Source organism: Odontesthes bonariensis, chromosome 2 (assembly GCF_027942865.1).
Source record: "Odontesthes bonariensis isolate fOdoBon6 chromosome 2, fOdoBon6.hap1, whole genome shotgun sequence".
NCBI lineage: Eukaryota > Metazoa > Chordata > Actinopteri > Atheriniformes > Atherinopsidae > Odontesthes > Odontesthes bonariensis.
In genome coordinates this window covers 15,034,206-15,049,658 of record NC_134507.1, presented here as the reverse complement: position 1 = coordinate 15,049,658, position 15,453 = coordinate 15,034,206, and the positions used below count along the sequence as shown (strand labels likewise).

Sequence of the window (15,453 nt, the reverse complement as noted above, 5' to 3'; positions counted from 1 at the left end):
AAAATCAAACTTGAATTAAATCTGACAACGTCCCCCCCCCCCCACCCCCCCCCCCCCATGATTTCAAATGGACCTAAAACAAAGGCAGCTGAAGGGTTTCTAGATAGATTACTTTATATATATATATATATTCTAATTCCACTTTTTAATAAAATTTGGGTGCTGTTCATTAGTCATTTGTCTCAGTGTAATCAGGAGTCTTTTACAGTGTTTATTTAGATAAAATTCTGTAACTTATCAAAAAAAAAAAAAGCTAAACATATTTCAGCAGCTCACACCAGCACCGTTGGGCAGTTCTGGTCTACAGGATTTGAGTTTTTGTAAATCTGGTGCAACATATCCGTAAAACAAAACAAAGGATAAATAACAGCACATGCTTTGTACACGGAACCAACATGGGACTTCCTCTTGAAACACATAATGTTTTCTTGAGATAATCTTTAGTTTGCAGGAAAAAACAATCTCAGCCTCCAAAGTGACATACTATGCAGTTAACTACTTGTGTTTGGATTTCTGTGGATCTGCTGAATGACTCTCAGCTCAGGCACATCCTTTATGCGTAACATGTGAGTCATAATGTTAGAATACCGGACACTCAGGAGGGACACGTCTTGACGTTAGCCTACACGTTCAGATGAATTCTTTGTACATCACAAAAACTCTGGTTTGAGTTGCATGAATAGCTTTGGATTTCTTGGTGTTTTAAGAATTCGTGAGTTTCTTGGTCTTGGAAGAAAAATGAAAAAAAAAAATGTAAACAAAAAAAAATCTTTTTCACGTTTTCTTCTGTGAGACAACAGTGGCCTTATAAAACCCACCTCTCCACCCACTGACCGGCCGGGGAGAGTGGAGCGCCGCGCTCCAGAGAAATGACCAGAGAATGCACTTTGATGTTTCTTGTTCTTTACGCAGCGCCCCCAGTTACATCTGGACTGTGAAATCATGTTAGGAACTTGTACTGTAATGGAGTTCCATGTGTATGAACTTGAATTCCAAAACTGAATTGAATGTGTGTCAAAAAGAGGCTAAATGTTGACACTGTCTTCCCCAAACATCCCCTTAAAATGTGCAATCAGTTATTTGTCAAAACAACTTGGGCCTGTATAGCCGTTCTCTTGAACCACAGCCCGGAGATTTTTATGGGCTCACAATGATATTTTTTTACCATTTAATTTACAACGTGTTGTCAGTAATGTGCTCCAGAGAATCTATGACCCTTTTCGATCTGAAGTGATCGTTTTTTGTTATAATATGCAGCTTGTGGCGGGTCAGTTCTGAGCTGAGGTAGGACCTTTGCGCAGCCTTTCATTGTTAGATTCCAGAGTTCTAGTTTGATGTCATACATTTAATTCAAATGCATATATTTCTTGAAATTATCAACAGCCAATACTTTATCACTTTAAAACAAATATCCTCCACGACTTATTTTTCAAGGTAGAAAAACCCTTTCGTCACCATAACCTGGACCGTGTAAATATGCGCAGCTGCTTGGTGACAACGAGCTCTTGTCAGATTCAACCTCACTATTTTATCCAATTTTACATCACAGCCAAATCACAAGCCGTATTTCAGTTTTTATATAATATTTAAGTTAAACAATTATCCTAAGTTTGCAAGAAACCGATACTGCATTTACTATATTCAGGACAACCCGCCCTTTCTTCTTAAAACTCAGTTGTTAACCATTTGAGCTTGGAAAACTTTCATATAGTCTCATACCTCAGAGAACCTTAGAGGGGCGGTGCTGCCTCCTCTCCTCCTCCCAGTTTCTGGCTCCCACAACCGGGAAGGCTGGCTCGGGGCGTGCGCTCTTGTGCGCAGCTCCCAAAAATACACAGAGGGGCGGGGGGCAGAGGGGGTGAGACAGCTAGACAGGAAGACAGATCCAGATCGATGAGACCGAAGTAAAGAACCGCCATCGAACTTTGTGGCTGGATTTATTATATTTCTATCAGCCTTTAAGCCCCATTACGCGCAGTGATCCCCCCAATTCTCCAAAGCAAGAAGATGCTCAAATCCTCACCGTGCCTATTCCCTTGCCCCTCAATGGGGCTGGCATCTTTGGTTTTTTTGATGGTGCAGTCGGCGCTCTCTTCCTCGTACTCTTCCTCCTCGACGCATCAGAGACTTTCAGCTGCTGCTGGGAAGCGACCGGGCTTCATGGGGAGGACGCTGGTTCTCCTGGATGTCAACACCCGCAGCCCGATCAGAGTCCTCAACGACAACTTCCTCTCGTTGCAGCTGGACCCCTCGATCATCAAAGACGGCTGGCTGGACTTTCTGAGGTACCCAACAGCTCCCGTGCTCGCCACCAGCGCTGATCTGTATGCGTGCCCATCTCTAAAATGTTTGGTACTTCTTTGATTCATTACACACGCAGCCACGTTGTCTGAATTGTCATGGAGTGATCCAGCACGTTTCTTCCTCACTCACAGAACCAAGCGGTTCAGTGCTATGTACTATTTATTTCGATGCCGAAACTTTTCAGATCATTTGACAATAATAGTTGTTGCTATTGGAAGCCATACAGTACGCAAAGATATTGCGCACAAAGTCTTGGCCCATTAGTATTCAACAACGTACCAGTCGCAAGCTAAATCTTGTTTTAAGGCTTAAATAATTCTGAATCATTATCAAGTTATTAGTTATTACATATCATTAAAAAAAACCCCACACATTTACAGAGTGGATATGTTTCCACTCTGACATTTATGTTGTTTCAAGTCCATATTTTTTTAGTGAAAGATGAATTTTTTTTTTTACAGACATCCATCAATTTTTGGGGCTTTTAAGTAGAACATTTTCCCAATGACCGTAACGCAACGTTTTCAAAAGCTTAATTTTCAGTCAATATTTACTGTAAGCTTCACAAAACTGACAAAAGCAATGACTCTTGGTATAGGCCCATCAAATTGGATTTTTTACTTACAGCTGGACTTTTTTTCATATAAAAAAACAGGCTTCAAATTTAGTCCGAATGCACAGCTGAGCCTCCTTGTCTATTTGGAAACCTTTGAGCTGAAAGACAAGCTGGGGGACCTCGTTTTATTCAACGTGGCCCTTCCTCATTACCACCAAAAGAGGGAAAATGTTTACTGAATCTTTTTGGGGACTTTTTTTATTGTTTGGTTCTTGCACATCACTCATTTTCAAAACAGTATTTCCCGTTCAACACAACTGCAGCTTTATTGTTAATTGGATGTTTAAACTACAGTTCAGTCTACTTCTTATGTATATATATATATATATATATATATATATATATATATATGAAGAAATTTCATAAACAAATTGTTAACACTTACCTTAAACAAGCAGTGTAAGTGTAAGTGAAACCTCAAACCAGAAGCGATCTGCACCGTAAGGCCGGCAGGATGTCTCTTTCCGCATCATCCGTCACTTTATTGTCAGTCTGTGATTCTTAACAAAGTAAAACTCCCTGGTGTTACAGCTTTTGTTTGTTTTTCTTAAATTCAACCCCTCATCCACTGAATACTAAATCATAGCACGTGGACAGGGTATAAACTACGATTTACCATATTTTCACTTTCAAACACTTGGTTTTTAGTCGTCCATCACAGCTGAAAATTAAACCAGCATGTGCCTCGTATTTAGAATGGGCTAATAGAGGGTAAAGCTGCTCATCTCTTAAAGATCACATTAGCCCTGTGTGTTTTAATCCCTCTTGCCTCAGGTCAGCCCTGCTCAATCCGTGCTGCTGCCTAATGTTTTTTCCAGGATGAAGGATGTTGTTGAAGCCTGGTTCTTCGCCCACTGATGTAAAATAATATGTCAGAGGTTTTATGATAGGCCTGCGACGAGTTTTGTCGTTCACAGAAAAGGTTACACAATTTCTTTTGTGTCTGTTTGGGCTGTTATTTCCTTATTATCTGCACTGAGGGAAATAAAATAAAACCGAACTATCAAAGATGCTTTTTTTCTAAAAATGTTCCAAATTGTGAATTTAATATACACACACAGGTCGCAGGTTATTATTCCAGCTGAAACTTGTGACGCATTTCTTTTCTCTATCTCCACTCTGTGTGTCCATAGCTCCAAGCGGCTCGTGACCCTGGCGCGCGGCCTGTCGCCTGCCTTTCTCCGTTTTGGCGGAAAACGAACCGACTTCCTGCAGTTCAACAACCAGAAGAACCTCGCCAAGTTCAGAGGGCCAGGACCAGACTACTATCTTAAGAACTACGAGGATGGTGATTAGACACGACATTTCTCTTAGTTTTTTATGGTCCCAGTTTTTTTAATTCTTTCTCTTTTTGTTTTACGGACTTCCAGAAGAAGCGTTGGCGTGTTGTCTGTTCGTGTATCCCCCGTGTGTGAGCAATCAGAACACAGTTGTTCTTTATTTTCAACGCTGGCTCGTTTGTTTATTTTACGCAGATTCAAAGACTTTGCAAAGAACTTAAGTCGACAGTTTCCTGGGGAAATATTACTAAAAACGAACACGGGAGCGGAAAACACAGATTTATTCATCTTTCAGCTTTGACTAATGCAAGAGCAAGGGTTCATGAACCACACACTGTTCAGATTCCTTTTTTTTTAAGTCGGTGTTCTTAATTTCAGGCCTACTCTCAGTCAATTATGCAAATTATTAGAAACACCTGCCAGTGTAACACAATTAGGTTAATACAGCCCCTCAAATGACCATATTAAGAATTAAGACTTAATGCAGACAGTTAAAACAATAACTGAACATTTTACATTAATAAAGGTACGCAGTATCGAGTTGTTGCATTGCCCTTCATTACCTAATTATGTTGTGAGTATACAAATAAGTGTATCTATAGGAAAATAACAAATACTGTTTGTGTGGAGTTTGAGCTACTTTTAAATGGCGCATACGCTTATATGTTTCCACATGTGGTCCTGATTCTACATGCAAATTCCTTTTTTTGTTAAAGACTAAACTTAAAATATACAAGAGTAGCCTATTATATTTATTCATTCATAACAAATTGATTAAAGTAGCATTCATTTTGTTCTGTTTTTGCTGGCTTGCAGATATAGTGCGCAGTGACATTGCACTGGACAAACAGAAAGGCTGCAAACTGGCCCACCATCCTGACATAATGTTGGAACTGCAGAGGGAGAAGGCTGCCACCACACAGCTCGTCCTGCTGAAAGAGCAGCTGTCCAACATCTACAGCAACATTACAATAACAGGTAGGAGATCACACACACACACACACACACACAGTCTTTATTATTTGGCACCTACAGATATGTTGTCTGGACTCTGCTGGCCATGAACATTCATGCACATGCACTCGCATAAGGTTCGAGGCATGCCAGTGTAAACCATCGGCTTTCAGAATGACAAATGTAATTTGTAAAGAAGGAATGTGGGGATGGGTGGAGAGGTGCAGCGAAAGAGGCTGGTAAACAGAGCATTGGCGTTTTCACTCGTTCCAGTTAACACAACCTGACCGCAGAAAGAACTCTGGAGTCCGGATTTTGGGTGGGCTCCATTTCATATCTGTTAATGCGACTGTCTGGGATGGGAAGGGCAACTGTTTGAAATATTAACTGAAGCATTAGTAATAGATGAGATTTGTCTGCACTGTTTGGAATTGTCTACAAACGCAGGTTTTTCGAAGTGAAGACCCGCAATGCAAATCTGGGCCATGTCATCATGATAGATTGCTATTGAAAAATCTTTACTTCCATATCATCTTCAAACGTTAGCATGTGTGGAGTGTTTTTTGTTACGGTGGGGTTTTTGTTACAAAGTAGATACACACCCTGAAAGCGAGTATTGAAAGCCAAAGAGCCCAGCCTTGTTGAATACATTAATTTACTGAGAGCCATAAAATTCTTGCAAAGTCTTCCAGTGCTTAAAAGTTCAGATATAGTAATGCGCAAAACCCCATGTTCACTGTCGAACCAGACACATGAAATCTTTGGCCCTGTGTTTTGAAAGGACAGTGATAAATTACATAAAACAAAGAATCCAGATCTACCTCGAGTGAACCCAGTTGAATTTATCACTCGGATTTTTTTGGTCATTGCAAACACAGAACCGGTGGCCTCGCATGAGTGGGCCTGCGGTGCATTTTTCATGCACTCAGACGGTTCCGCTTTCCTGGAACAAAGTGACCTTCTGTGTGTTGCTGCATGAGTGATAAAGAGAGATATGAGCAGCATACATCAGCAGTGTATTTTCAAATAGTCTCAAGTGCGACAGTCAAAACATGGCCAGGTTGCATTTATCAAAGTAGGCAAATACAGTAAGAATTTGGACCTGCTCGTGTGAGGGGTCAGTTCACAAGTTTAGCTCAGTAGTCACGTCCTGTTGTACATTAATTCTGAAGTGCTGCAATTTTGTTAAAAGGACCTTTGGCCTTGTCATCACTTGTTTTTAAAGATATTTTGCATGTCCCAAACAATGGATGAATAAGGATATATATATATATATCCCCCATATAAGATATATAGGACATTAAATATAATTTCATGTTTTTCTTCTTATTCTAAGAGACAGCAATTTTTATAATCAGATAATGGAAACCGAGTTAACAAACTAAAATTGATATTTATTTAACTTGATCATGTCTGCATTGGCTTTGTTTGGTTGAGAAGGTAAACTTTTCTTTCTTTCCAAAGTGAATCTATTTTTAATTCGATAAAACTACCCACCAAAAATCAACACACGATCAAAAACATTGTTCCACAGCAACCACACTGACGAGGCTGCCTGCATTGCAGGTTATCTGCATTCAATTTTGATATTTTTTCTTTGTAATTCAGTCTCATGAAATAATCAAGCACCAATGCTGATGATCTCAAAACCGTCATGATATGAGGAACACTTGTATAAGTTAAGAAAATAGTGTTGACCATGACCTCAACTTCAAACAAAAGTCACTGGGGAGCATAGTGCAGAATAAACAAAGTCCTAAGGTCTAGTCTTATATTATTGATATTGTCTGGATATGACGCTCATCTTTACACATCATACATCATGACATGTTTTACTTTAGGTGATGGCAGCTATTCTCTGCATTACAGATGAAGTATAGTGCTAATATTTCTAAAGATAAAGACCACATTTCCCACAAACCTCGCTGCTTCCGGTCACAATGAGGTCGCAACTTGCGCGCTTTACTGAGCTGTAGTGCAGAGGCCAGCTAGTTGTCTCTGTGATAGAGAGGTAAAAAATAAACATGGGGAGGATTTACAGAAGACAAAATATGCAGACTTCTTCTAATCTTATTATGGAGCCTGTAATTACTTTGGTTAAATGCCTAAAATTCAAAAGTAAACATTAAAACTGACTTTTCAGGTAGGGAAAAGATGAAATATAATTTGAAAATATTGATGCAGTTTAACTTATGTTGAAAATTAATCACAGCTAAGTTTTATTTTCCCCACGTGCGAGACATTTTTGGATAATTTCACTGATGTATTAGGACCCTGTGGAGGATTTTATCTTCTTAAACTTGATCCCTTGGTTTCATGGTTCTTATTAAGAGGTGGAAGTGGTGTTGAGAGATAAAGAGATGCGCCATGATGTTTTTGCATAGGTGTCATGGCTATTACCAGACTTTTTGGTGTGAGAGGAGTTGACAGAGCCAAGCAAAAAGACTGTATTTACCCAAAGACGATTTACTGTGAAGTGGTCTTTCAAAAATTCTCATCCTTCCAAGCGCAGACTCAAGCTACAGGTCTGATTCTGGGAAATGTTACTCGGAGGTCTGAAGGATATTACATTTGAACGATGTCTGTGAAGGTGCAGCTGCTGTTTTCTTTTCATGGAGCAAATTGTCTCTGGTGGAATTCAACATATATTGCAGTGGAGAAATAGGTCAGCAGAATAGGGCGTGATGACACTGAAAAAGTATTGAAAGTGTGAACATGTCTGAATTATGGTCTCACTATCAGGCTTAGCTGAATTGAAAGCATGTTATGTAAACTAAAATCTGTACAAAGACTTTTCTTCTCTGCGGTGGAGAGGAACGGGGGGGACAGACGCACTGAGGATGTGTTTGAAAATGGTCTGGTAACAATTAGTCAAGATCCAGCGTGCTTGTGTGTATGTGTGTGCGAAGTCAGGTGGTGTTTAAAGGACCTTTAACAGTCTCGCTCCATCCTTTTCCACTCACCACCGTCTGACCTTTGACCCTGGCTTGTTAGAGCCATCAGTAATGGGGCCACTATGAGTAAGCTTTCACACACACATTCAGGAGGGGAATTAAGTTGAGAAATTACCCCAACCTCAGACAAGGTCACGGTCAGCGTCATTCATGTCTCTCCGCAGGAGTATATCCTTCCATCTAAGATCACTTCCACAATTTTTTCTTTTCTCTTTCCTTAATTCTCTCATCCTCTCGCTCCATTTATCCTTTCTACTCTAGAGCTTAACACCTCTTCCTAATTTTCTCCCTTATGTTTACAGTTAGTTTAGTTTTGTATATTGTGACTTAATGGGAAATGTTTATTTGACGCTGCAGAGAGTGAGTCAAGCCGTTCAACTTTTGACCTCTTGGTTTCAGTTATGTGTTGTAGACTGAAAGGATAAACACACGTCTTTTTTTTTTGTCATCTGAGGCCAGCTGATCAATATTTGTGAACATGGACATAATGAAAATTCTCTCAAAGCAGATTAAACTGGAGAAGCAAGAGTCAAACATAGATTGCTATCAGTTTGAGGGTCTGGGGCTTCCCATGAGACAGTGAACCAGAAAGATAATTTTTTCCTATTTGTGCTGTAAGTGTCACGTATTGCTCTTGAAATGTAAATGTCAGTTTGATATGTGCATAATTCAATCGATATACTGCAAATGGCTGCACTAACATAGAAGGAGCTACATTTTCTTCCCTAAAGTTATGTAATAGAGAAAAGCCGATGTGCCTTGTATACTCTCAGTATGCATCTGAGCAACTATAGGATACATAAGAAAAAAAAAGAATAATCTATAACAGGATTATAAATGCAAAACATGATGTCATGAACTTTAGGTTGAATCACAATACAGATGCTGCCAGTTGTTCTTAGATGCTGCACAGATTTTCAAAAGGTATTAGGTAAATGATGGAATGTTACTTTAAACATTGAGTGTTTTTTGTGCAGTTTGAGTCAAGAAAGAATGAAAATGAAAAACAATTTGTCAACTTTTACAAAGATTGCACACCTTAGCGCTTTAAGGCTTTGGACTGCTCTATAGCTTTTAGAATCTTTCACTCTTCAGACCAAATCAGCAGCCACTGACTCCTAAATCCGCTTCTTTACACTCAATTACAATTATTGATGCCCATAAAGCAGGAAAAGACTGTAAGGAGATAAGAGAAAAGAGTTCTCTGGTAGCAGTTTCTTTAGTTAACCTTAAAGGTGGAAGCCTGGAAAAAACAAAATGTTCAGAGAGAACTGTCAGGTTGCTAAAAAGCCAATTCAGAACCCCAGATGGATTTAGTATTTTTTTTAATGGTGTTGCACTGCTCTGTGTGCATAGACCTGAGTATAATCTTTATAGAAGAGTCATCCATCCATTTTCAGCACCTGCTTAATGCTATTTAACCATAGAGTGAGAATAAGGGCTCGTCTATTGCAGACAAACAACCATACAAGCTCACACTTACTCAAAAACATGCACTTTAGGTTTATTCCATAATATGGCTCTTTCTCGAGTACCCATGCATGCACAGGGAGAAAATGTAAACCCTCAACAAAAAGACCCCAGCTGAACCAGGACTCTTCTTGTTGTTTGGCAACAGTGCTAACTACCGCACCAGTAGTGCAACCCAGGTTAGTAAGAGCTAGTAAAGGAAAACCTTTCCTCCATCCTTTCAACAAAATTGAGCATAATAGGTTTAATGAGTCTAATGAATTTTGAAATTTTGGCCTCAGCAAACGTATGTTTGGAGAAAAACAGTGGCAGTCAATCATGCAGCACCGCCACATCTTTACTATAGTCACAGCAGATAAACCAAGCACTGACTCTGTTTTTCTTTTTTCATGCTAAATATAATTTGTGGAGGTGGAGGCAGTGGGTTTCCTGTCTGTTGCTATCTGCATTTTGGCAACTTGATGTCAATAAATCAGAAATGCTGCTCCTAAAAGAGTTTAAAAAAAAATATATACATATATGTTTTACCATGGTTCCAGTTATATATATGAGGAGCACAATGCAAATACGCACCTGAGTGCATACAAGGTTTGGCAGCAGTCTGAACTTTAAGAAAGCTGGTTGTCACCGGTGGATGTTCAGGGGGAATTCTTTACTCTTATAATGCAGAGTGAACGCCAGCGGTATGGAAATTTCTTGATTATGAGATGCTTTGAGACTTAGCAGTCTACACAAAACTATTTTTTTACAACTGTTGGTGATTTTCCGTTCCCAGTGTAACTGTAATGATGCACGTCACTGTAAACCACCAAAGAAGAAAAAGCTGTTGAAGAAGAACAATTTAAATATATGCCCACTGTTATGCTAATGTTACTGTGACATGTTGGTTGATAGAGTGACACACAGCAGCGAGTGATAAAAAGAAAGTGGACATTGAAGCCCTCTTCACTTAATAAAGTGAAATGGATTATCCTGTTCACCAATTGTATCATACATGATACATGAGGATTTCAGATGACCAGATTCCCGAGCTTAAACTACAACACAGACAATCTATTGTGTCCATGTTACAAAGAGACGATAGATGGTAGTGAATCAAAGCTAACCATACCATGAGTTTAGTTTTACTAAGTTCTTGTAAGAGTTGTCAAACTGAGGAGCATTATTTGAATGTTAAATGAGTCAAAAGTTGCTTTCATGATCAAGCAGATGGTTCGCAGCATGACGTCATGGTTTAGCTTCTCAGCTTTCTCAATTTTGTCGTCTGATCTCTCTTGCACAGTATTATGTGGCAGGATTGTTTACAGTGTGTGATCACTTGTTAGGCTAAAGTAAACATTGCAGAGAGTGCATCACATCTTAATACCTGATTTTGTTTCTCTTTGAACTGATACAGAGGTGCAGCTCTCATAGCCAGAAGCCTCTTATTAAGAGCTGCAGGGTTCCACTGAAGGGAAACATGAGAAGAATGGCCCAAAGATATAAGAGGCGTGAAACAACATTAAGGTTACAATTCTTTCACAACAAATACATGCTACTGTGGAATGTCATGATTTTCAGAAAGGTTGTGACTACTTTAATTGTCTGGAATGTCTTTATATGCATCTTCTTGAGAAATTTTACATTTTTTTTCTGTGAAAACAGAACAGTTTTAAAAATATTCTCCGCTGCTTTGGACGCTGTGCACCTGGAGTGAATTCTGATGATAATTCTTGCACTTTTTAACATATGTTATGATGCATAACTATGGCAACAGGAAAGTTGTTTGCCGATTGGAGCAGCTAATTTTGTTTCGCAAAACCCACGTAGTGCCTGGAATAAGAAACCAAAGCCAGATGAGTTGAAGAGGAGACATTTGGGATGCACAGCAGGAATAAAGTAGAGAGAAAGGAGGAGGAAGTTTAAACCATTTCTGCCCTTGATCATCATAGGAAATTAGAAATCACTGGCAGATGAAATGAACAAGCTGAGTGCCCAGACTGAACTATTCCACTTTGTTAAGTAGATAGTTATCTTAATTACTAATACTTTATAGGTTGGATAATGGTTTGTGGACTCCACTTGAATCTGCACTCTCCCAAGTGAAACCAACACCACTTCTTTGCAGACATTTTATGCAAAATCACAGCTAATTCAAATGCACTCGTCATATTTTTACAGCTGCTTTGGCTCAGTTTTCAGTCAGAATTTCAGAGTGCGAAACTCATATTCTGTCTGTAATACGATAACGGAGAAGAATGAAGTGAAATTCTTTTTCCTGATGAAAAGCATGAGTCACTAAATGCGACATGGAGGCAGACAAGGTTAGAAATCTGGAAAGACAAACATTAAGAGCAGGGATATAGCCGGGAATTCACCAAACATCTGTGATGGCTTGAAAATGTTTTCATCAAAACAAACTGGCACAGCTGTCTAGAGAGTGCCTCTAGTTATAACTTTCTGTTTGTACTCTCTTGAAAATCAAAACATATTTTCTCACAGCAGAGGGAAACATGCTCCATCTTTCCTATTAGTTCTGCTATGTGATTCCTCACAGCCTTTAATCCACCCTTTTTTTAATTTGATGTATAAACCGCTTTTGTAAGGGACTGTAGTGGTTCTCCAGGCCTGTTTTTATCTCTCTGTTTAAAATTCCCTTTGTGACCATACGCACACAAGGTGTAAATTGTGACAGATAGAGTTTTTAAGGTTAGAGCTGCTTTAGTTCCCAGTTTACCTCTAGGTCAGTGCTGAATAAAGATTTATGGGACTTTCTCCTGCCAAGTTTCACACTGTTACACCACAGTACAGCCAGTTGCTGTGTCGGCAGGAGAATGAATATAATCTGCTTTGATTTGTTGATATCCATGAAGATGTTATTGGATGTGAGCACCCATTTTGGAATCTTGACAGACTGGGATAAAACCAAGAACGTCAAACATTGTGTGTACCTTTCACATACTGTGAATTGCTTTGTTTTAGTACCAGAAGAGAAGGTGCTGGAACAATGCTGTGCTGCCCTGCCAATAACTGAGGCGAGTCAGAAATTTTTATACAAATAACATTAAGCTGTGGAACATCATTAAATAAACAGAGCGATACAAATCAGCAGCTTATAAGACAGTGAGACTTTTAATGCGGTATATGTACCACATATTGATGAATTTTATTTTGTTTCAATTTGTTTAGTTTGTGGAGAGAAGTTTCAACCCACGAGTTCTCTTTTGTTTTGATATTTCTTAATCTGACAATTTTGTGTGGGTTGCATTTTTTAAATTTTTTTTAATCTAGTGCTGTTTGTACTAGAGATGCAAATAAACTCTTAATTTTTCCCCTAATTGCATTTCACCTGTAATGATTTGTTTAGACACCATGAGAAATTAAATCACGGCAGAGTTAAGCAAATTGTGTCCACTTTTTTTTTTTAACCTACTGACTCAAACAGTATCTCATCTATTGAAAAGCTGATGCTGACATAAAAATGAATTCCTTAGTGTCTGGTTTTGGAGTCAACACGAACTGGGGAAAAATTATGCACACAGGAACATTGATTTTAAAGAGTCAAAAAGTCTGCTTCCAAGGAGAATGGAGAGTGTTGGGGTCATGTAATACTCAGGACTCTCATCTAAGTCTCTGGACAAGTACTTGTAAAATTTTATTTCGTGTTATACTTCAAGAAGCCATCTCTGCTACTAAACCTCTTTGCAGGAAAGTCTTAAGCTGTTTCCAACATAAACTTCAAAAGTTATTTCCCATACTTTGAGAAGTTGCTTCTGCAGATATATACTAGACAACAGGAAATTTTCTGTGTCAGATGCACTTTCAGTACTGGAGGTACACCTGGTGAGACCAAAAAAGGAACATGAAATGACGCAAAAAAATCACAAAGCATATTTACATAAAACAAGAAAAAAAAAAAATTGCTATGTTAATCTGCCCAAAGCCAGGCTTTTAAAATTCACGTTCAACGCTTGAAGGGGTTGCAGGTATGGCGCATGATTTCAGGAATTCTGCACTTATAATGCAGGACATTCCTGTGCACGTTTTCAGCAATATCATTAAAATTATGTTCAGTTAACACAGGCAGTGAGTGGTGTTGAACGCAGGAAGACTGCATCGAAACGCTGTAAAATAAATCAAACCCGGTCCTGCAGAACTAGAAGATCTCACGACATCTCTTGGTAAAATAGGCTACTTGCGGACAGGTTTGACTGGTATAAAGTCACTGTTAGCTCTGAGCATTCAGAACCTAAACCCTATTGCAAGCAGGCTAAGTTGTGGTTTCTTTTCGTGCATCCCTCTCGTTACTTGACGCCATAGACTGCCTATGGCTGGCACCCTATTTTGCACTCTGTGACCAAGAGAGAGAGAGTGCAACGGCCGGATCATCGTTGACACCAAATGGTAGATGCAGTTAAATTGTTGCCACATAAAAATCTGGAGTACAGATTGTGAAAATATATTGCTTTCAAAAGCTCACACTGTAAACAAAAGCATTAACTGCCAAAAACAGGGGACTTCATGATGCATTTAAGGCTCAAATTGTCAATTCAGAGGTCTACATGGAAACTTTGTGTTACATTCAAGTACACCATGTAAATGTAGAAATCTATACATACAATTTATGTAGAGATTGATAGAGGTGAGTTTAGTTTTAAAAAGCAAATGTTCTTCAATTTCTTTTTCTTTGACAAAATAGGTAAATTTGTCAATTATTTAGACTTTAGACTATTTTGTTCTACTGAAATGACATTTTTGTTAGTAAAGACAGTAAAATACTCTGATATATTTGTAGAAAATACTGATATATATATATATTGTTTAGATAAGATATCAAGATGTAATTTTTTGGCTAAATTGCCCTGCTACTTTTGAAAATTCTTGTGTTACGGCAGATGAATAGAAATCTAAACAACAATTAACCAAATAAACAAATATGGTTAAAATATCATAGTTTTAAAAAATGACACAAAAGGTAAATTAGGGCACACTGGTGGGTTCTTCAATAAATGCTTTAGTATGCATTGCCACTGAAATGAGAGAAAACGGTGCTCTGCACATGTATCAAAGTTGCATTATTTGTAAAAAAAAAAAAAAAGAAAAAGAAAAGTGGAATACAGATGAATTCCCAATCTAGCTGCTCTTATTCCCATATTTTTCTGTTTCCTTTGTCAGACAACTCAACATGTCAGAAATTGACTGGAATTTAGCCTATTGAGACTCCGTTTCAGCTCGCGGTCACTTAAAGCATTTCCAGACTGTTCTGCTTTAATAAAATCCTGATTTCTTTTTTTTTTTTTTTAACCGCAGCATCATCTGACAACATCATCATTCAAGGAACTTAAAGACATTGTCTGTGCAGGGAATTCTGCTATATTTACACGCATGGTGATATCCCACAGAGAGAGTTAGACGTGACAGAATGTCTTTAAATGTTTCCTCACACAGTCCCAAGTGTCACAGCGTTGACATGTGTTAGTTAATAACTCGATTCCCCTCCTCCGCATGGTTAATGGGACAAGGACACGGTCAGATTATATGGCCAAATGGAGCTGTAACCATAGCCCGATTCAGCTGTGCATATAACTCTACTGAGTGTTTTTTGTTTACAGCACATACTGTAGAGGATGGTTCATCACTGCTAACTTATCTGATTGCCCTTTATTTCAAACATAGGGAAACAAGAATTTGCAATGACTCAAATTTAAAATTCATAATCTGTAAACACAACTTTTGACCGCCTGCCGTGATACGCTTGATCTCTTTCCTGCCCTAACGATGAATCGGTTCATTTTATGTTATTCACTTGAAGAATGGAGGACACTAGTGAGCAAAGCCAACTCAAGCAGACAACCATGACTGCATTTTGTTTTTGCTTCTTGGATGGCGGTGTAAT

The 15,453-nt window shown here is 38.7% G+C and overlaps 1 protein-coding gene across 1 annotated transcript in view; it reads left to right on the top strand.

Moving 5' to 3' along the window:
- The first annotated feature begins 2,007 nt into the window (after positions 1–2,007).
- Positions 2,008–15,453, top strand: part of hpse2 (heparanase 2) — a 55,087-nt gene continuing 41,641 nt past the window's right edge. Inside the window, exons 1-3 of the mRNA XM_075478261.1 lie at positions 2,008–2,285; positions 4,054–4,208; positions 5,017–5,178. Of these exons, the coding sequence (XP_075334376.1) occupies positions 2,008–2,285; positions 4,054–4,208; positions 5,017–5,178 (595 nt within the window). The remainder of the gene's footprint in view (positions 2,286–4,053; positions 4,209–5,016; positions 5,179–15,453) is intronic.